Below are 22,284 nucleotides of genomic sequence, written 5' to 3'. Positions count from 1 at the left end.
CATCTGCAGCTCTCATCAGGTATTCTGTTAATTCCTTCTCTTGTTTATCAGTGAAGACCTTCTTTCCACTATGGTATCCTACAGGTGGGAGTTCCATTGATCCCTGCTCTTCCAGCTTCTTCCTCTCTTTACAAAATCGGTGCAAAGTGACATGGCAAATGCCATACAATTTTGCCACAGATCTGGTGGACTTTCCCTGATTTCTAACATCATTTGATGCTCTCTCCAAAATACTGAGTGGCACCCCTCGGTCAGTCTGTCTTTTCCATGACCTAGGCATACTGTAATTCAAAGAAAACAAAAAAATATGAGTTAAAGTAATAGTGGGGTAAGTTGTAACATTTGCGTGGTTGTTACAACTAACCCAGGCTGTTGCTGTTACAACTGACCCAGACTCCTATAGCCACGATCTAGTTCGCATTACAGCTAACACCTAAAACATTAGCACTAAAGACATGCACAGAATATATCCCCATAGACATACAAATAACATAATTTAAGTTTGATGAGTTTAACTGCAAAGCAGTTAGTGCTATTAGAAAATGAAATAAAGTCAAAAAACTTACTTTTTGGCATACAAATTAGTTTTTTTCTTCTAAAATTGTCTGTGTTTGTCGAAGGGTGCTGATTTTTCACCAGTGATGGAAGAACTGAATTGCGCATGTACCGAGTGAATCACATGATTTGAAACTTAGCCCTGATTGGAGAAATTAAAAGTGTTACAACTGACCCACGTTACAACTATCCCCGGTCTCCCCTACCACTCTGGCAGATGGTTAACTTCACCCCTGTAGTAGATCTCGTCGTGGGTCAGCAGAGTGAAGAGAAGGGGGCTCAACACACATCCTTGGGGAGCCCCCGTATTCCGTGTTCTTGGGCTGGAGGTGTTGCTGTCGACCCGTACTGTCTGGTTTCTTCCTGTCAAGAAATCTAGCAGCCCGTTATACAGCAAGGTGCTGATCCCCAGCAGATCCAGTTTGTGAATGAGTTGCTGGGGAATGATGGTGTTGAATGCTGAACTGAAGTCTATGAACAGCACTCTGACATATGAGTCTCTAGTGTTCAGATGTGTGAGGGCTGAGTGAGGGGCAGTTGAAATTCCATCATCGGTTGAGCGTTTTGACCGGTATGCGAACTGAAATGGATCCAGGTTGGGGGAAAGCGATAATTTGATTTGATGCATGACTAACCGTTCAAAGCACTTAACTTAATAATGATGGAGGTGAGTTTGACAGGACGGTAGTCCTTAAAGCAGGAGATAGATGACTTCTTGGGTACAGTAATGATGGTGGAGGCTTTGAGGCATGTGGGAACGATGGCCTGACCCTAGTGATGTGTTAAAGATGTCTGTGAAGACATTTGTGAGTTCCACAGCATAGTCCGTCAGTGCTTGTCCAAGGATGTTATCAGGATCTGGAGCTTTGCGTGTACTGATTTTGGCAAGGGATGTCATAGTTAGTGTATATTAGCTTTGTAAATATACATCTGTGTTTTCCCTTCCACACACTGTCTGGGGATTGTGTCACCACGGTCTGTAGAGTGGGCTTGTAGTCTGTGATGGTTTGTATTCCTTGCCACTGCCTCAAAGTATTTCTGCTGTCGCTGAAGCTTTGCTATAGCTGATGCCACGTGACAGGTTTGCCCTTGCTGTTCTTAGACTCACCTAATTCCCGGCTCTGAAGGCTTGTATTTCTGATTGGCTCGGACAGTGATAGTCCTGGTCTCTGTGACATCATCGATGCATTTTGGGATGTAGGCAGTGACAGTTTCTGTATATTCCTGAAAGTCTGTGGTGTTGTCGTGTGTGGCACCCTGTGGTGGAAAAGCAGTGCCTCTGAGGACCCTTCTGGCCACACCTGTACCTGCTTACGAACTGGTTTGGTGACTTTGAGCAGGGGCCTGGGGGAACCCACGGCACACCTAGATTTCTGCCTGTACTGACCCTTATGCAAAATAGGTGGAATTAAGACACAGTTCCAAAAGCAAACACAACTGATCAGTGCTGAGAGTGGTCCTGTTGCTGAGGTTGGGATGATCCTGTAATCTCTTATGAACGACCTCCAACGCTTCTATGACTGGGATGCAAGTGAAGACAGATGTAACATCTCTCTCACTGTACATGTACTGTTTATAAAATTAGGGAAACATAACCTGCACAAACAAAATAATTTGCAGGACAAATGGTTGACATCAATTTTGTTCGATTTGAAGAAGGTAGGGGGGGGCAACTTCACTCACATGTGTTTATAAGGTTGGGGAAACCTGCAGTCAGCTGAGACTGAAGAAGTCACTTGGATGAGTGACGAAACGTTTCTCCAACTGAAAATGTCCAGATGAACAGAATCAACCTTTTGGGATTTACTTACCTGGATGATTAAGCACGCATCAAGACGTTATTTTATTAAAAATTTTAAAATGTTAGCAGCACAAACAAGCATTTTTGCAGCACAAACCAGCACAAACGTAGCACAAACGTTTGACATCAATTTTGTTGGATTTGGGTAATGTGGGGGGGCTGGTTGACCTCTGATGACCTCTAGAAAATTTTATTAATATCTTTAAAATGATAGCAGCACAAACGGAAATTTTTGCAGCACAAACCAGCACAAACGTTTGATACCACTTTTGTTGGATTTGAAGAACTTCACTCACATCAAGTCAAGTCAAGTTTATTTATAAAGCACATTTAAAAACAACCAAGGCTGACCAAAGTGCTGTACAATAAAATACAAATATAAAATACAATAAAACACAAGTACAGGTTGAAACTGAAAAATGGATTGAAACCAAAAAAAAAAGGATTTAAACTGAAAAAAAGAATTGTAAGCGAAAACAAAAAAATTACAGTTTCAATTAATTGTTTTTCACTATCATTTTTTTTTCGGTTTCAATACAAGATTTTTCAGTATATTTATTTCAGTTTCAATTTTTTTTTCAGTTTCGTTTCAAGGTGGCATCGTTCTGATTCCATAGTTTAAGTGTCTAGCTCGTTTACTTTTAATCACCGTTCACCTTTTGTGTATATTTTCATGCTGCCTGTCCAGAACAGGAGTGGATGCAAATCTCATATATAAAATATATAAAATTGAAAACCCAGGCATACTACAAGATCATCAGTTACCTTTGAACTTTGAAGTCATCTCTGTGCTTTTTACACTTGCTTTCCCCCTTTGTAGTTGGACAGAGTAGTATCAAGTTAAAGTTCCTTTTAAAAAATGTTAATTCTAAACCTCAATATTGACTAAATTCACAACTTTGTTGTTGTTGTTTTTTAGACTTAGTTAGAAGTCTCATATAAACCATGTGAAATCGTAAAGTGAAAACAAAAATGTCAACAACTGTTGCTATTCTCTACAAATTAAAGGATGTCCTGAACAAGAAATCATTATACACACTTTATGGTTCTCTGTTGCTTCCATATATGACTTATTGTCTAGAGATATGGGGTAATGCATAAAACCAATACCCGTCCTATGTTAAAGTTACAAAAAAAAAAAAAAAAACAACTTTAAGAATTATAAATCAATAGAACTATAAAGAACTAACTAACATTTGATGTTTATTAATTTGAGTACCCTGAAATTTTATGTTTTAGTTGAATATAAAATGGCACAGATAATGTACAAAAAACAAAATAAAACTAGAAAAATTTGCATTTCCTGCGAAAATGCTGTGTGGATGCCTTAACGTTGAAGATGTCGGCTGAAAAAAGCTGAAAAAGCAAAAAACATTGCCCTGAGCAGGATTCGAACCTGGCCCTTCTGGTCTAAAAGCGACGACTCAACTCACTGCACCAAACTCATTTGCACAAAGAATAGGTGGAGAGACTGACAATTCTGGTGAAATTAGCAGAAGCTGCTTAGAATTGTGCTGATAAGAGGTGAAATGGCTAAACATTTGGCAGAAAAGAGGTGAATCAGAAGAATTTCTGCTGAAAAGAGGTAAAGAAGCAAAAAGATGAGCTGGAAAGAGGTGTAGAAGCAGAAGTGCTTGCTGAAGATGGCTGTATGTGTAATGACACACTGGAGAGTGTTAAGAAAGCAGAGTGCATGCAAGCAGGGAACATGTGTAGCAACTGTCACAGGTAGGATTTGAACCTCTGCCACCGGGTTTCACGGCAGCTGCCCTACCCTCTGAGCCAAATGAGCTCTGGTCACAAGCAAAAATATGATGAGAGGGAAAATGTGCACTGTGGAGCAGAAGCTCAAATTAGCAGAAAAGAGGTGAAGAGGAAGAACTTTGTTGTGAAATGAGGTAAAGAAACTGAAATTTGTGCTTAAAACAAGTGAAAAAGCTGAACTCTGAAATCCTGCTAAAACAGCAGGAGAGGCTGATATTTTTCAGCTACTCATTGAGCCAAACTGGTTCTCACGTAACTTAAAAAAAGGTGGAAAAGCTTAAAATTCTAATGAAAACAGCAGAAGAGGCTGAGATTTGTGCTGATAAGAGGTGAAAATACTGAACCAATCAGAGGTACTGCTTCTGTCTGCTTCATCAGGCTGTGTACTTGTATGTATTTCTGCCACAGACTGTTAACAAGAATCTGAGGTCCATATTAGAAAAGCTGCTAAAATCATAAAAGTTTGCAGAATTATAATAAATTATCAATATGAATTACCGGTCTGTGATAGTGTATAAATTTGTAGTTAAAAAAAACATGTGGGCCAAGGTGGAATCGAACCCACGACCTTAGGTCTGAAGAGCCGTGTCATTACCAATCGTGCCACCTGGAAAGGGGGCGGGGCGCCTTAAAAAACAGGGTGATCAGCAGTCAGAATTTGATTGCGGTGAGCGGTGAAAAACGCCGTTTTTTGGAGTTACAAAACGTCGTGTAACTCAAAAACTAGGTGGGATAGAAGCATAATTCTTGCACTGGGTGAATCAGCGGACTTTGGTGTACTTTGACTGTGATTTACATAGCTCTTTGTATCTCCGTCGCGGAGATATGACGAGAGAAGAAACGGCTTCATTTTCGGAATTTGAAAAATGAGAGAGGAGGACAGATTTCCACCCCTCAAACAAGTCTAACTCATCTCAGAACGGTAATAGGTGAGAAAATAATTTTTGAATTGTGAGCGTCAGGAGTGTCTGAAGATATACGGGGACAAGCCTCATGTCTTAACTTTGCTTCGTTAAGGAGATATGACGATTCGAATATGCCTTCAGTTTCAGTATTTCAGCTCTGAGTTTCACAACCTCCCCATAGACTTTGAATGGGGAGTTTTTAGACCATGTGTCACTTCGAGGCAAATTGTGAAAAAACCGTAACTCTCACAATAATTATAGTGACACTGTCTTAAAGCCAGCAAAAATACCTACGTTTTGATGTATAATTTGTGGAAGTTGAGTTGAGAAAAAAGCAGTCTGCAGAAAAAAGCTGAAAAAGTTGAAAAAAAAATGTTGCCCTGATGAGGATTTGAACCTGGCCCTCCTGGTCTAAGGGCAGCTATTTAGCTCACTGAGCCAATGTCATTCTCACAATGAAGAGGTGGAGAGATTGACAATTGGGCTGAAATGAGCAGAAGAGGCGGAGAATTGTGCTGATAAGAGGTGAAAAGGCTTAAAATGTTTCAGAAGAGGTGAATAAGCAGAATTTGGGCAGAAAAGAGGTGAAAACTCTGAATATTTTGCTGAAAAGAGTTCAATCAGCAGAATTTTGCTGAGAAGAGGTTTTTTCTGAAAACGGCAGAAAAAACTGAAAATTTTGTTGAAAAGAGTTTAATCAGCAGAATTTCTTCTGAAAAGAGTTCAATCAGCAGAATTTTGCTAAAAAGAGTTTTTTTTCTGAAAATAGCAGAAAAAAGTGAAAAACTTTTCTGAGAAGAGTTCAATCAGCAGAATTTGTGGTGAAAAGAGTTCAATGAGTAGAATTCTGCTGAAAAGCTGGTATTTGTGCTGAAAAGTGGTGAAAAAACTGAAAATTGTGCTGAAAATGGGTGAAAAAGCTTAAATTTGTGTTAAAAAGACTTAAGAAAGTGTAACTGTTGACTGAAAGAAATGTTGCCATAAGCGGGATTTGAACCCGGGCCTCCCAGTCTGAGAACGGACGCTCATCTCACTGAGCTAAAACACAGGTCAAGCCGGCAAGGAAAATCAGTGAGGCCACTGATAATATGCAAAAAAGGGCAAAAAATATTGAAAAGAAAAATCAATATCTCAAAAAGTATAGAAGTTATGAGCACCAAAAGTCATAGCTGGAAAGAGCAGAAAGAGCAGAATTTTTTAAGATTTGAACTGAGAAAATCGGCTGAAAACTGAGGGAGTAGTTAAGCGCCGAAAAACGTACGGAAGCAACTTGAAGATGAAGAAAAGATAAAGAATAAAGAGAAACAGGATCTCAATAGTGTGGATGCCCTTGAGGGCATCCACACAACTAGAAAAATTTGCATTTCCTGCGAAAATGCAGTGTGGATGCTTAAAGCTGAAGCTGTATGCAAAAAGTAGCTGAAAAAGCTGAAAAGTTGCGGAAATTGTAAAAACTTTGCAGAAGCAAAGGAACATTGCTAAAATGTAATAATTTAGCAGAACTGCAATATCTTAGAGGAAACATAATACTTGGCAGAAATACAATAGCATAGCAGAACTTAGCAGAAATATTGTAACTTGCCAGAAACATAACTTCTCAAAAATACAAGAATTTAGGAGAAATAGTATAAGATAACAGAAAGAATATATTTAGCCAAAAATACTTAAACATTACAGAAACACTATGATTTAGAAAAATAGTACAACATAGCAGAAATACTGTGATTTACCAGAGACACTGATGAACTATGAATATTGTAATTTTAAATTAAGACTTTGTTTTAGCACAAATATTATAATTTGGCAGAAATACAATTATATAGCAGAAATGCTATATTTAGAAAGAAATATATAATATAGAACAAATACTATGATTGAGCAGAATAGCAATAACTGAAGTAGAAATATTGGAAAAGTAAAATGACAAGATAAAAAAAAAACAGAACATGGTTAAGTTCCCTCAAAACTAATTGTTGTTCACCTGTGGAAAAAAAAGAAATAAATAAAAATAAATTTAAAAACAAGAAGGAACAGCCAACAATTACACATCAAATCAAATATGTATACACAAATGCACAGAGAGAGAGAGACACACAGAGGGTCTATGCCAGTCAACCAGTCTGAATATATTATGTTTTTCCAAAAATGAGATGCTGCCCTAAAGTGGGTCTCTCTCTCTCTCTCTCTCTCTGTTACACACACACACACACACACACACACACACACACACACACACACACACACACACAGAGTGAGAGAATTAAGTTTCTGGCTCAGTCAAGCAGCCTGGGAGCTGCTGAATTTGAATCCACCAATCAGAGAGCCTGTGCACTCTTTCCCGCCAAAACAGGTGCTTCTGTTTACACACGCAGCACAGAGACACACAGGATTTTTGCAGTCTATTTCTCATAGTGACGACTCCCCTCAAACAAATGACCATAATTTCCTAACCGTAGGGGCTAGAAGGGTCATTCTTACACCGTTTTGTTCAGAAGAGATGGGGGAATCTTCAAGTGTTGACAATTTATCATTAAAATATGAATTATTAGAGATATATGACATGGATGACTTGTTGACTTAGAAGCCACGAATTCCCCAATATGCAAATTTGAATACCTGGAGCGCACATACATGATTGGCTGGCTGGGAAGTTGTGCAGGCCCTGATTTGTGGATTTGAATTCCTCAGCCCTCAGATATGATTGGCTGGCTTAGAAGCCATGAAGGCCCCAATATGCAAATTTGAATGCCTCAGGACACTTATATGATTGGCTGGGAAACCGTGCAGGCCCTGATTTGAAAATTTGAATGTCTCAGTCCTCACAGAGGATTGGCTGCCTGGCAGAAATATATAGAAATAGTATGATTAAGCATAAATACTACATTTAGCAGAAATACTATATTAAGCACAAATCTACGGTGGCCCTGAAGTGCAAATCACACCAACAAATTGCTAAACACAACAACAAAATCGAGAAACAAAAAAACAAATGGAGAATCACAAAAACAAAACTGAGAATCACAAAAACAAAATTGAGAAGCACAAAAACAAAACTGAGAATCACAAAAACAAAATTGAGAAGCACAAAAACAAAACTGAGAATCACAAAAACAAAATTGAGAAGCACAAAAACAAAACTGAGAATCACAAAAACAAATCAAGAAGCACAAAAACAAAAGAAGAATCACAAAAACAAATCAAGAAGCACAAAAACAAAAGAAGAATCACAAACAAATCAAGAAGCACAAAAACAAAAGAAGAATCACAAAAACAAATCAAGAAGCACAAAAACAAAAGAAGAATCACAAAAACAAATCAAGAAGCACAAAAACAAAAGAAGAATCACAAAAACAAATTGAGAAGCACAATTACATTAAGAAAACCGGAAAGGGTAGGTACCAGTCGGCAACAGGAGACATCACTGATTGGACGTCCGCGCTGTTCATCTTTGGAACCGGAAGTTACTCTGCCTGTGGCGCATTTTTTTCAAACATGAACATTAGCGGTGACCCAAACATAGCTGTCGCTATTCGAGAATATTTTGATTCAGGACATACATACGAGGTGATACTGGATATGCTCAAGTGTAATCATGACATTGCAATTAGTATGCGTACACTGAAAACGCATTTAAAAGAATCTGGACTGTACAGACGAGGCAACTATTCTCCACTTCCTGAGGTGAGGCGTGCCATTTTGGCCGAGCTTCGAGGACCAGGACAATTGTTTGGATATCGGACCATGTGGCAAGTTCTCAAACAAAAACACAAGCTGCGTGTCAAGCGTGATGTAGTTATGAGGCTGTTGAGACAACTAAATCCTCAAGGAATCGCTTTGAGAACTCGAAGGAGGTTCACAAGATGCACGTATCACTCCATGGGGCCCAATTACATATGGCATGTAGATGGCTATGATAAACTGAAACCCTTTGGCTTGGCCCTGTCAGGATGTATAGATGGCTTTTCAAGAAGACTGATGTGGCTTGTGTGTGGAGCAACAAACAACAACCCGGCTGTTATAGCTCACAATTATATAAACTGTGTAAAGAGTCTTGGTGTGATACCAATGAGATTACGAACAGACTTCGGGACTGAGAATGGGACTATGGCAGCAATACAGTGTACCCTCCGTCACGCGCACACGGACTATTATGCTGGATCGTCAAGCCACAGTTACGGATCATCTACTGGGAATCAGCGCATCGAGTCATGGTGGTCTTATTTCAGAAGAGGAAGGTGGGTACATTTGTGTCTGGTAGGTGTAAGCTACAGTGAAAGCTGATCAGATCGTTTTTTTTTTACATGCATTTAAGAAAATAGAGTAGCGTCCTGCTGGACGTGTTGAAAAGTTGGATGAGATAGACATTAACAGCCGTCACTTTATTGCAGGAACTCAAAATGGTCACTGTCAGCTGTTGTGCCGAAATGAGCATGCTTGCCTAGATTTAACGACGCCAATACAAAATGAAAAACTCAGACCAAACTCTCCACTCCTCACAATCAACACACAGAACAGAGTGAAAAGAATACAGCATTTTTAACAAGAACATTACTGCAGGGTCGCTACAATATTTATGGAAAACTAATATGCATTACTTTGTTTGACATCCATTTGTGGCATGTTTTAAATGGGACCAAAATGTAACAAACCCTATAAAATGACCAAGAACAAAGCTAAATTGATTCTTAAATATTAATTATATACCCAGGTCTCAGTTTTGGATGGACTTGTTTGGAGACCTAAGAGACTCTGGAAACTTAAATGGAAGCCACGAACACCAATGCTTGCTGAGATTCTGCTTCAGAGGGGTTCTACAGAAAGACCTGGATGAATGCAAAGACCTCTGGAACAAACACAGGATCCGGCCAAGCAGACTTGCATCGTGTCCAGGGGGGATTCCAAACGAACTCTATCTCTTGCCTCACAGGTATTTGAGTTCTTAACAAAATGAATTAACCTTTTGCATCAAACTAAATGCAAGGTGTTGTTATTGCTTAAGTTGGTTAATATATATTCATAATTTTACACATAAGTATGATACAGCAGTTTATAACATGTCACTGCATGCGTTGATTTATATAGTTCCATATTGTCAGCAAAAAATCCTTCACTGTTCTATTTTCATTTTGCAGATATGGTTCAAGAGACTGTGGATTTGCTGTTGAGGAGAGGGAACTGGATGTGTTTCCCGAGGAGGGGCTACCGGTTGGATTGTGTGGTGATCCAAACATTGAGGAATATTTACAACAGGCTGTACAACAAAACACACTGCAGCAGCCACAAGACTGGGAATCGGCCACAGAACTGTATTTGGCCCTGAAGGACATAGCTGGGTTTTAGATACCAACTGAACTTCAGTTTGTAATGACATTTGTCAGAGTTACTCTGACGAAGACACACACTGTGTTGAAACGTTAGTTTCTTTCCTTTTTTTGCACCTAATAAAACCTTTGGACTTGAGTGCTCCAGCCCTTCTGTTTTTCCTTCATTTTTTTAATGTTAGTAGTGTTTCCTTTCCCTCTTGCTAAATTGAATATAATATTGTTCATAATATACAGCAACTGGCATGAATTTAAATATTAACATTTAACCACAAGGAAACATTTACAATTTTCTTTAATAAAACCATTTACAAATAGTGTCCAGCATTTCTGTCACTTTTCCAACATACACAATATTAAGAAAAAACAACTAAATGTTTAACAATATGGAAGTTGCTTATCACATGAATGTGTTAGGTTCAGCTGCCGTTGGCACACTACTTAACAGGGTAACTCAGTAACTGTAACTTGATGACCTTGCTGATTTAAGAACATCCAAATCCTGGAGCATTTTGAATTCCAAAGTCCATGTTGGCCTTAAAGATGCCATATGAGTCACAGATGGGTAGCTTCAGAGTATTTGCACAGGTGTTTGCAACTGGAAAAGGCGAATCACTTAAAAACTGGATGCATGGTGGTGGTGTCATTCCTGCCGGTGGAACTGCCGTCAGCCCTGTGGCAAACATCATCAAATCTTCCAGACACACTGCTGTTGCCTTCTCTGAAAGAAGAAAGTAAACACTGTAGTACATTACAGAAAATTAATTTCCTTACCTCTCCTTTCATAAAACTATAAACAAATAAAAACGGCCATTCAAACCTTCACAATCAAGGAGATAATCTGCCCAAAAGCCAAGTGTTAGGACCTCCTTATGCCGCTTGTTGCTTCCTGCTGGGCTGAGATCTGGTCTGAACATGCTCTCCAGTTCTGAAGCAGTCAGGGCCTTTGCAGAGAAGCATAGGAGTGGGGCCAGCACACTGGAATGTTTTTGCAGTGCACTTAAAAAATTCAGACTTTCCAGTCCATCTTTAAATCTGCAAAGGATAGACAAATAACTAATAATTGGTTTATAGCTATGACTATTGCAGTCTTCTAAATTGTGTTTAAATGACTTTACCTACTAGATCTTTCATTATAAATTTGGACAGATTTCAAATGCATACACAAAAATAATTAATAGTGCTCATAAATTAACTGTGACAGCAAAAAAAGAAGAGCTCATTGGGATTTCAGCATTTAAAAAAAAAAATAGTGCTTTCACACTGGAATAAACAAGTGTGTCGAAAAAGGGATCACCTCTTTTTATAAATAACTGAAAAATTAATCATGTTGCATGACTGATTATTATGGGTCATTGTGAACAATAAATGTATACTAAATTAGAGTTCTAGTGTCAAAAGGTTAATAGCGTGCAACAGTGGCTCAGGAATTAAGTTGTTGTTCATCAGATCACCGGATGCTACCGAATCAGTTTTTTCATATACATCTGAAGGTCTGAAAATGTCAGTGGCTGCTGTGATGAGCAACTGGCCATCCTGAATTTAAAAGGAGTAATGAGTTTACCGTTGTATGACACTTTGGTTTCTTTCAAGGATGTACCATCTGAGGTATTCCTCCACAAATGCTTGTTTCTCACAAGGCTTGACATTTCTGAGGCATCCAGCAGTTTGGAAGATTGTGCTGTTTTGCAAAATAAGATTATGCAAAGACTCCTCTGATTCAGCTTTCAGGACCTATATTAAAAAAAAAAAAAAAAAAAAAAAAAAGGTTTACTGTAAGAAAAACAAAAATAATTTTCACTACTTTGGATTAAACATTGGATTAAAGAAATAATCAATTTGTTATTTCACTTGTGTTGTTGGGAGGTGGAAATCTGTCCTTTCAGATTACAGAATCTACCTTGAACCTACTTTCAAGATATGATCCAACACGGATAACTGTTATTCTGATTTAATCTTTTAAACTGGCCCCAAGTGTCTTCTAAGTAAACCCATTCCCTGAGCCTAGGTAATTTTCTACCTGATGTAGAACTTTTGTGATCTCCTCATCTTGCACATCTTCTACAGTGGCGCTGAAACTCTGATTCCCTGTGATGTGGTTGACCAGGTTCTTGGAGAGGAAATGTGGTGCTGGTCCCCCATGCACAATGGATACAGCGATCATCTTTCCTGCTAAAAAGTACTCATCTTGCCTGGCAGCTGTAATACAGGGCACATAATTATCATGGTTAATTGCTATTAAATATGCTAATGAAAAAAATAAGCCAATTTTTATTAAAATTTCCATTGTAATAATTACGGAGAAAACATCCACCTCTTGAATTATATACAAGATAACGGCTCTCTGGAGGTCCATCAAAGATGGGGCGATTTCTCAGACTGCCCATAAGAAGTGTGAGGAATTCACGCCTCGGGCCACCTGTATCCAAACCGTCTTCAAAGCTGCCAGCATCATCATTAAACTTGATGAACATGTCGTAGTTGTCAGAGTATGTGCTGCGTCGAAATCCTCTAACAGCTCCATCCCATACAGCTGACCTTGATATATTGAACCTGCTGACCTTCTTGTGGTCAAGTTCCAGTGCCAAATTTGCAATAATTTCATGTGCCTCCAAATTGGTGTCTCTAAAAAAAAAAAAAGGGAAACTTATTTTTTAAAGGTGTATATACTTCTCTCATGATTGCATGATGTCTTGTACAGAACAAGATGGCGGTTAATTGGATTCAAATGTTTAAATTACTAACACAGGTTCTTCTGGGGGCTCAGCTTTGGCTTCGTTAGGAGTAGGATCTTCATCATCAATCACAATCGGTTCAAACAGCTGTGTGTAGTTTCTGCAGAGTGAAAACATGTACACAAAGTGTAGATGCAAAAATACAAATGCATAAACATGCAGTTCCACTTTTATAGAACGATTCTACTATTTATTTTTCTGAAGAATCAAATGTAAAAGAGTCAAACTACATACATTTATAATAATTGTGTGTATATATTTTGTGCAAACCTCTGGAATAATTACTCAAGATACAACGCACCTGTAACAGGAGCTCTCGACAGTGAGGCATTCAGTAGTGCCTGTATCGTTTTCTTCTTCCAAATCTATGACCTGGAAATACAGAAAAGAGGATGAATGAAAATTCATATCAAGTCAAGTCAAGTCAAGTCAAGTCAACTTTATTTGTCAATTCTGCCACATGTACAGGACATACACAGAATAGAAATTGCGTTACTCTCAAACCCTAGTGATTAGAAAAATGCAAATAAAATAATTAAAAAGTAAAAATTTAAATAAATACAATACAATTTTACATATAACAAAAAAAAGCTATGCAATATACAATATACAATATTCAAGTAAGAAGGCATAGTGGTGCAAAATAGGCAAATAGTGCAAATGGGGATTTAGTAGTGTACGGTAAGAGATAGTGTAACAACAAAGTCTTATGAGGTCCAATGCTTAAGCAGTCCAATGCTCCACAAAGTGACTGGAGCAGGCCAGTGAGTGCGTCAGAGAGTGAGTGTGTGTGTGTGTGTGACAGAGTTCAGTGAGACCGTGGTGGAGAAGAGGGGAGAGGGGGGCAGAATCGGGAGGGAGTTTAGCTTCCTGACAGCCTGATGGATGAAGCTGTCCTTCAGTCTGCTGGTCCTGGCCTGGAGACTCCGCAGTCTCCTCCCTGACGGCAGCAGCTTGAAGAAGCTTTGCATTGGGTGCGTGGGATCAGCCGCTATGCAAAGGGCTTTTTTAGTGAGACGGGTGCTGTAAATGTCCTGGAGGGAGGGGAGAGAGACACCAATGATCCTCTCTGCAGCTCTCACTATGCGTTGGAGGGTTCTATGGCAGGACGCATTGCAGGCTCCAAACCACACAGTGATGCAGCTCGACAGGATGCTCTCGATGGTGCCTCTGTAGAAAGTGTACATGATGGGGGCTGGAGCTCCTGCTCTTCTTAGTTTGCGGAGAAAGAAGAGACGCTGCTGTGATTTCTTGGCCAGTGCTGTGGTGTTGTACGTCCAGGAGTGATCCTCTGTGATGTGCACACCCAAGAACTTGGTGCTGCTCACTCTCTCCACAGACGCTCCGTCAATGGTCAGAGGAGCATGTTGGGTGTGCATTCTCCTGAAGTCCACAACAATCTCCTTCGTCTTCTCCACATTCAGAGAGAGATTGTTGTCAGCACACCACGTGGCCAGGCGTCTCACCTCACTTCTGTAGTCGGTCTCATCCCTGTTGCTAATGAGACCCACCACCGTTGTGTCGTCCGCAAACTTGATGAAGAGGTTGGAGCTGTGTGATGGAGTGCAGTCATGGGTCAGCAGAGTGAAGAGGAGGGGGCTCAGCACACATCCCTGCGGGGCCCCCAATTGATAATTGATATTTGACCAATTGATAATTATTTTAATATAGGGAGCCTAAGTCTCCTCCCCTTCTGGTCTGCTCGTGGGTCCCTGAACAAAAGAAAAATGAATGGAAGTGAATGGAGCTATAAAAGTTATTTTCTGGTCTGCTTTGCCTTACTCTCTGAATCACACATATGTTGTACTTCAATTTAAATAATAAATAATTGTGTTTCGACTATGTCTGTAATGTAATTTGAGATTTGTTAGCTTGTAAAAATTTGTCCTTAAAATGACTACAAGTCAGATGTCGCAAATATGATGTCGCCTCAGAAGCTTTTCTCCCCCAGCGTAGCTGCTAATTATCACATGGCCAGATTTATAGTGGTTTTCTCCACATCATCCTGGAAGAAGGATTCGAAGCTCGCTAAACAAAACTAAGCTTTTCCTCTTCTCTGTGTCTGGTTCGATGATGTCAATTTTGTGAGACGAACATTTACATTTCGCCACGTCTTTTCAAACAAAACATAAAATAACCTTTGCCACCTGTCGCTTAAGCACTTTTTGGCATCAAAATGTGTTTATATACTTCACGGACATCATATTTTAAATCCATTATACACATCAAACGGGATCAGAAAATAATTTTTATTGGCTCATAGACTCCTATTTTTTTAGCAGTATGGGACCCATGGTCCGGAAGTAGATGGATGTACCTTAGGTTTCCTATCCCAATAGATTATCTAAAGGTACAGTAAGTAAGAATGAAATAAGAAATCCTGTGGTCAAATTTGTGTACTACAGTCTATCTTTATAAACAAACGAGTGACTCTCCCTCCTCCCGTTCCATGAGTTTCATGGCTACGGATCAGCGCCAGAAGATTCTAGATGACAAAGACGAGTCATACACAGTTAGTTTCAATGTAACCTTCCTTCCAACATGATTGAGACATTAGACTGCTTTGTGATTATTTCACTTAGTGTACCTTTAAGGGGTGGATGTTATAATCTATTGATAGTATGAAAATTGATGATGTGAAATGCATTGTATAATAACAATGAATGTAATAAGCAAACAGTGAATCGTCATCTAATTGCAAAGTAAAGGCGGTGGAGATTGTCTGCTGCACTGTTTTACTAATAAAATAGTTTTTACCTGTTGTACTTCATTAGCAAGCACAAGATCCCCAGCACCCTTCCTTAGAGAACAAAGAAAAGCATTATTGTTGTGTACTGTGAAAATATTAATTGACACTTTGAAAATATTTAAGCATCTTGATTAACAAACAAGCAATACAAGTATTATGTAGTCCATGTTCCAAAAACCATATACAGAATGAATGACTGTGTGTTATACTTGTATAACTATGCATGTGACAAATAAAGAACCTTGAACCTTTAACCTTGACAAAAGTGTATATCTCATTAATACAAAAGTTTAGGCAAAAAACAGTAAAAGATTACATGTTCTTAAAATATCACTTACTCATATTCTGCCGCTTTCTGTAAAGGACTGCTTTCATGTTGAAGTTCCCATGGCTGAAACAAACAAACAAACACACGCATGCACGCACGCGAGCGAGCACGCACGCACGCACACACACACAAAATGTATTTCACATATAACTATTAACTGTTTTACTGAACTGAGGCAAATGGTGGTGGCTAAACAACAAGAAAACTCTATAAAAAAAATTTAAATTGTACTTACCAGTGTATCAGCAAGATCAAACTCAGAGGGCCTTTTAATAACAATCTCGGGGTCAGAGTCAGACAAGTCTGAGTTTTCTCCAACTACAAAACATGAAAACAAATCAAGCTAAGCAAACTAAATTCATACTAATGTATGAAACTTTATTTTATCACGAATAATAGATTAATACGAAAGGCATAAAGTTAGCATTTAAAAATCATGACTCAGTAGATCCAAAAATGGCTGAATTTCATGTTTCCAGGAAGAAACATAACATATACAAGCTAATTTAGGCAGCAATGGTGGCAGAGGAGTTAAAAGCCCGCCCTGTAATCAAAAGGTTGAAGGTTTGAGCCCTGCTCAGTCTGTCACAGTCGTTGTGTCCTTGGGCAAGACACTTCACCCTCCATGCCAGGTGGTGGTAGTGGGAGGGATAGGTGGCATCTGTGTACAGCAGCCTTGCTTCAGTCAGTGAGTCCCAGGACAGTTGTGTCCACATTGTAGCTAATCACCAGCAGTGTGTGAATGTGTATGGGTGAATGACTGGTTTTGTTGTGAAGTGTCTTGGGGGGGTTGTAGAACCCTAGAAGTTGCTATATCAAATACAGGCCATTCACCATTTTAATGTAGGTATGCTATTGACTTGCGTGCTTTATGCGTAATGTTATCATTTTACAATTTCAAAATTAGCAGTTGTTGAAACTAAGGGAATGTGTGTCAAAATCAAAACAAACATTAGCAGCTTACCATCTTCAAAGTCACTCTTCAAGCAGATGAAAACAGTGATTCTTTGATAAGGCTTGCCAACTTCAGCCTTATAAGCCTCAAGTGTAAATGGTCTTTGTGTTCCAGGGACAGTAATGACCTCAGTGCCATCCGGATACAGAAGAAGGAAAGGTCCATCTTTTAGATCTTTGTTAAAGTCCTTCATTTTTTTTAACAGCTTGATTGAGCAGACTTGTGGCAGTAGCGTCAGGGTCTGTTGTTAGGAAAATAGTTTTTCCACGGTATGGCTTCAAACCACCCTTTTTTATGGTCATCAAGCCGACATTTATCTGTAAGGAAAAACACATGAACAATGGGCCAAGTAGATACTAATATGACTCTAAGCAGATCTATTCAAACTTGAATATTTATTAACTGCTAAAGAGGGATCTTCCTGACAACCTAAATGTACAATTACTCGTAAACAATTGTTCTTATTCTGGATAGCTTTACTACACTGAACATTTTTTACACAACTCCCCTAAGGAATAACAAAAGAATGTCATTAGAAAATTAACCTCAACTTGTTTTCAGACTGAGCTAGCCAAACTACCTGAACCTTTCTTTTTTCCTTTTTCTTTAAGCCCTTCCTCCCTTCAGAAAACTTTTGCCTCTCTTCATTTTTCTTTTTTCTGTATTCTATGAAGGTGCTGAAGGTTGGAGTCGGGCAGTTTGAGGTAGTCTGTGATGCTAAAGGGAAACAAAGGAAAAATGTACTACAATGTCACACATTAAAGACATTCATTCATGTAACATTCCATTGTCCACACAACACGCAAATAAGGACAACACTGAATAATCTCACTAGAAAATTTCTACCAAGGAATGACAATGCAACTGATACTATTGACCAATACAATTCTACACCAGTAAGTTTTAATGTATAGACACATAATAGGGTTAGTTCCTAAAGTTAACCAAACATAATAAATGAACTAATTTATTATCGTTTCAGTTGTGGAAATGCTCAGAGGACTGTTCCACGAAGCAAGCTAATCCCAAAAGCCAGGCTCACTCTGAAAATCCAGGCTCGATTGCCCCAAATTCGGTTCCAGGAACGAGGCTAACCTGCAGTCTTTCTGCTCATTCATTATGCAATATGCTTGTGGACAAGTCTGGTCCGTGGCACCCTAGCTGCGAGGTTTGTTAACACTAGAACTGCCCTCAAACCTTCACTACTAGAAAGGTCTTGAGCAGTCATTTTGACAGCTGCGTGCATTTTCAAATGAGCCTCGATTTTCTGAGCTCGCTTAGTGGAACAGCCCTCTGGTCTGCTATGGGCTGGAAACAGCTAACGCTAGGCTAATAAATCAATAAATAACAAACATTTTATTATGCTTATTAACTTACTCAATGGGAGTGAAGTGTCTCCGATGCAAGATGCGTGATAAAGCCTCTCGCCACAGCCGCTGCAAAAGTTCGGCGACTCCTCAACCAGCTTTTTCCCACAGCTAGGACAAAACATTCCGCCGTTCTTCTTCAAACGAAATGCGCCACAGGCAGAGTAACTTCCGGTTCCAAAGACGAACAGATCAGACATCCAATCAGTGATGTCTCCTGTTGCCGACTGGTACCTACCCTTTCCGGTTTTCTTAATGTAATTGTGCTTCTCAATTTGGTTTTGTGATTCTTCTTTTGTTTTTGTGCTTCTTAATTTGTTTTTGTGATTCTTCTTTTGTTTTTGTGCTTCTTGATTTGTTTTTGTGATTCTTCTTTTGTTTTTGTGCTTCTCGATTTGTTTTTGTGATTCTTCTTTTGTTTTTGTGCTTCTTAATTTGTTTTTGTGATTCTTCTTTTGTTTTTGTGCTTCTTGATTTGTTTTTGTGATTCTTCTTTTGTTTTTGTGCTTCTTGATTTGTTTTTGTGATTCTTCTTTTGTTTTTGTGCTTCTTGATTTGTTTTTGTGATTCTCAGTTTTGTTTTTGTGCTTCTCAATTTTGTTTTTGTGCTTCTCAATTTTGTTTTTGTGATTCTCAGTTTTGTTTTTGTGATTCTCCATTTGTTTTTTTGTTTCTCGATTTTGTTGTTGTGTTTAGCAATTTGTTGGTGTGATTTGCACTTCAGGGCCTCTCAATTTTGTTGTTGTGTTTAGCAATTTGTTGGTGTGATTTGCACTTCAGGGCCACCGTACAAATCCTATAAAAAGCTGAACTAGTATATTAAGCACAAATCCTATAAAAAGCAGAAATACTATATTAAGCACAAATCCTATTAAAAGCAGAAATAGTATGATTTAGCACAATAGTAATAAGTTAAACAGAAAAATCGGAAAAGCAAAATGGACAGCTGAAAAAATGCTGAACATGCTGAGGGTCCCTCAAATATACTTGTTAAATGAAAAAAATCAGCAAAAAATATATACAACAGCCACACAATCAGAAATATGTACACATAAGGAAACACACATGCACAGAGAGACACACACACAAGATCCAATTCAGTCACCCAGTCTAAATATATTGAATTTGAATCTTAGAATGAGTTCATCCCATTAAAAGCCTTTCTCTCTCTCTCTCTCTCTCTCTCTCTCTCTCTGTCACACACACACACACACACACGCACACACACATAGACACACACAGGGAGAGAGAAGTAAGTTTCTAGGTCAGCCTGGGAGCTGCTGAATTTAAATCCACCAATCAGAGAGGCTGTGTACTTTTTCCCGCCAAAACAGGTGCATCTATTTACACACGCGGCACAGAGAGAGACACAGGATTTTTGCAGTCTATTTCTCATAGTGACGACTCCCCTCAAACAAATGACCATAATTTCCTAACCGTAGGAGCTAGAACGGTCATTCTTACACGGTTTTGTTCAGAAGTGATTGGGGAATCTTCAAGTGTTGACAATTTATCATTAAAATATGAATTCTTAGAGATATATGACATGGATGACTTGTTGACTTAGAAGCCACGAATTCCCCAATATGCAAATTTGAATGCCTGAGGCCACATATATGATTGGCTGCCTGGGAAGCCGTGCAGGCCCTGATTTGTGGATTTGAATTCCTCAGCCCTCAGATATGATTGGCTGGCTTAGAAGCCATGAAGGCCCCAATATGCTAATTTGTATTCCTCAGCCCACATATATGATTGGCTGGGAAACCGTGCAGGCCCTGATTTGAAAATTTGAATGTCTCAGTCCTCACAGAGGATTGGCTGCCTGGGGACCTGGCAGAAATATATAGAAATAGTATGATTAAGCATAAATACTACATTTAGTAGAAATACTATGTTTTAGCACAAATACTATAAAAAGCAGAAATACTAGAATTTAGCAGAAATACTATATTAAGCACAAATCTTATAAAAAGCAGAAATACTATATTAGGCACAAATCCTATAAAAAGCAGAAATACTATATTAGGCACAAATCCTATAAAAAGCAGAAATAGTATGATTAAGCATAAATACTACATTTAGTAGAAATACTATATTAGGCACAAATCCTATGAAAAGCAGAAATAGTATGATTTAGCAGAATAGTAATAACTTACAAAATTACAAATATGGAGGCATATTGAAACACAAATGCACAGAGGGACACACAAACACAGTCTCTAATCCAGTCAACCAGTCTAACTATATTCAATTTAAATCCAACAATGACATGCTGCGAAATAAGGGTAGGGTCCTCTCTCTTCCACTAAACACACACACACACACACACACACACACACACACACACACACACACACACACACACACACACACACACAGAGGGAGAGAGCTGCCGAATTTAAATCCACCAATCAGAGTGGCTGTTTACGTTTTCCCGCCAAAACAGGTGCATCCTTTTTACACACGCAGCACAGAGAGGCACAGGATTATTGCAGCCTATTTCTCATAGTGACGACTCCCCTCAAACAAATGACCATAATTTCCTAACCGTAGGGGCTAGAGCCGTCATTCTTACACCGTTTTGTTCAGAAGAGATGGGGGAATCTTCCAGTGTTAACAATTTATCATTAAAATATGAATTATTAAAGATATTTGACTTGTAATGCACCATAACTGAGTAGAGCGAAGCAAAAACTGCCTTGACTTGCCCTCAAACAACACTTTCTAACTCTAAATCTATTTGGAGTATCGATATCATTCTTTCACCGTAAGAGACAGCAGGCTTTGGTGAACAATCATGGAAATTTTCAGGTCTCTGTGGAAATCCAACAAAAAGTTATGACGAGAGAAAAAAGTGCTTCATTTCCACAGTTTGAAATCTGAAGAAATCTGAGCGAAGGACGAATTTCCTACCCTCAAACAAGTCCAACTCATTTCAGAACGGTAATAGGTGAGAAAGAAATTCTTGAATTGTGAGCGTCAGGAGTGTCTGAAGATATACCGGGACAAGCCTCATGTCTTAAAGTCGCTTCGTTAAGGAGATATGACGATTCGAATATGCCTCTCATTACAGAAATCCAGCGATGATTTTGAACAAGCTCTCCATTGACTTTATATGGAGAGTTTTCTGACCTTGTGTTGGTCTGAGGAGATTTGCCAAAATTCTATAAATCTCACAACAATGATAGTGACATGTTCTGAAAGCCAGCAAAAATACCTACGTTTTGATGTATAATTTGTGGAAGTTGAGTGAAAATTGAGCAAGTAGCAAACAGTTGTTCAGACATGAAGAGAAGACTGCAAAAGCTTCAGTGTCACACTGGAAGCCAAGAGCATAGCAACCATAACAACGCATGTATTTTGTGAAAAATCACAATTTTGCAACTCAAAACTTTAAGAGGCATAAAAGTAAAACAGTAAAAGATTTGAAAAAGCTGAATCATACCTGAATAGCCCAATAATTTGAGAACATTTTAAAGTTTGAATGGTTGTTCTAGGTGAAAGTATGAGAAAGTAGTTAAGTTTCAAAAACAAGCAAAATTTAGCAGAATTTTGGAAGTTTCCCATTCAAAGCCAGCAAAAATACCTACGTTTTGATGTATAATTTGTGGAAGTTGAGTGAAAATTGAGCAAGTAGCAAGAAGTTGTTTGGACATTAAGAGAAGACTGCAAAACCTTCAGTGGCACACTGGAAGCCAAGTGCATAAATTCAAATTCAAATTCAAATTTTATTTGTCACGTACACAGTCATACACAGTACGATATGTAGTGAAATGCTTGGACAACTGCTCGTGACCTAAAGAA

The 22,284-nt window shown here is 38.7% G+C and overlaps 1 protein-coding gene across 1 annotated transcript; it reads right to left on the bottom strand.

The window, feature by feature from the left end:
- Positions 1-10,799: 10,799 nt before the first annotated feature.
- Positions 10,800-17,430, bottom strand: LOC146631435 (G2/M phase-specific E3 ubiquitin-protein ligase-like). Its single transcript, XM_085353673.1, has 11 exons — positions 17,123-17,430; positions 16,394-16,476; positions 16,169-16,221; positions 15,839-15,881; positions 13,383-13,453; positions 13,092-13,181; positions 12,661-12,971; positions 12,367-12,545; positions 11,911-12,080; positions 11,167-11,381; positions 10,800-11,067 (listed from the first exon to the last, which is right to left on the bottom strand). Exons 1-11 carry the CDS (start codon positions 17,304-17,306, stop codon positions 10,832-10,834), a joined length of 1,635 nt encoding a protein of 544 aa, XP_085209799.1. The 5' UTR covers positions 17,307-17,430; the 3' UTR covers positions 10,800-10,831.
- Positions 17,431-22,284: the final 4,854 nt, after the last annotated feature.

The sequence above is a fragment of the Diplotaxodon limnothrissa genome, linkage group LG5, assembly GCF_057381915.1.
Source record: "Diplotaxodon limnothrissa isolate DT_005_m linkage group LG5, D_limnothrissa_male_GT1.1, whole genome shotgun sequence".
In the NCBI taxonomy this organism is placed as follows: domain Eukaryota; kingdom Metazoa; phylum Chordata; class Actinopteri; order Cichliformes; family Cichlidae; genus Diplotaxodon; species Diplotaxodon limnothrissa.
The sequence above is the reverse complement of the archived record's forward strand: the minus strand, read 5'-3'. Positions and strand labels throughout refer to the sequence as shown.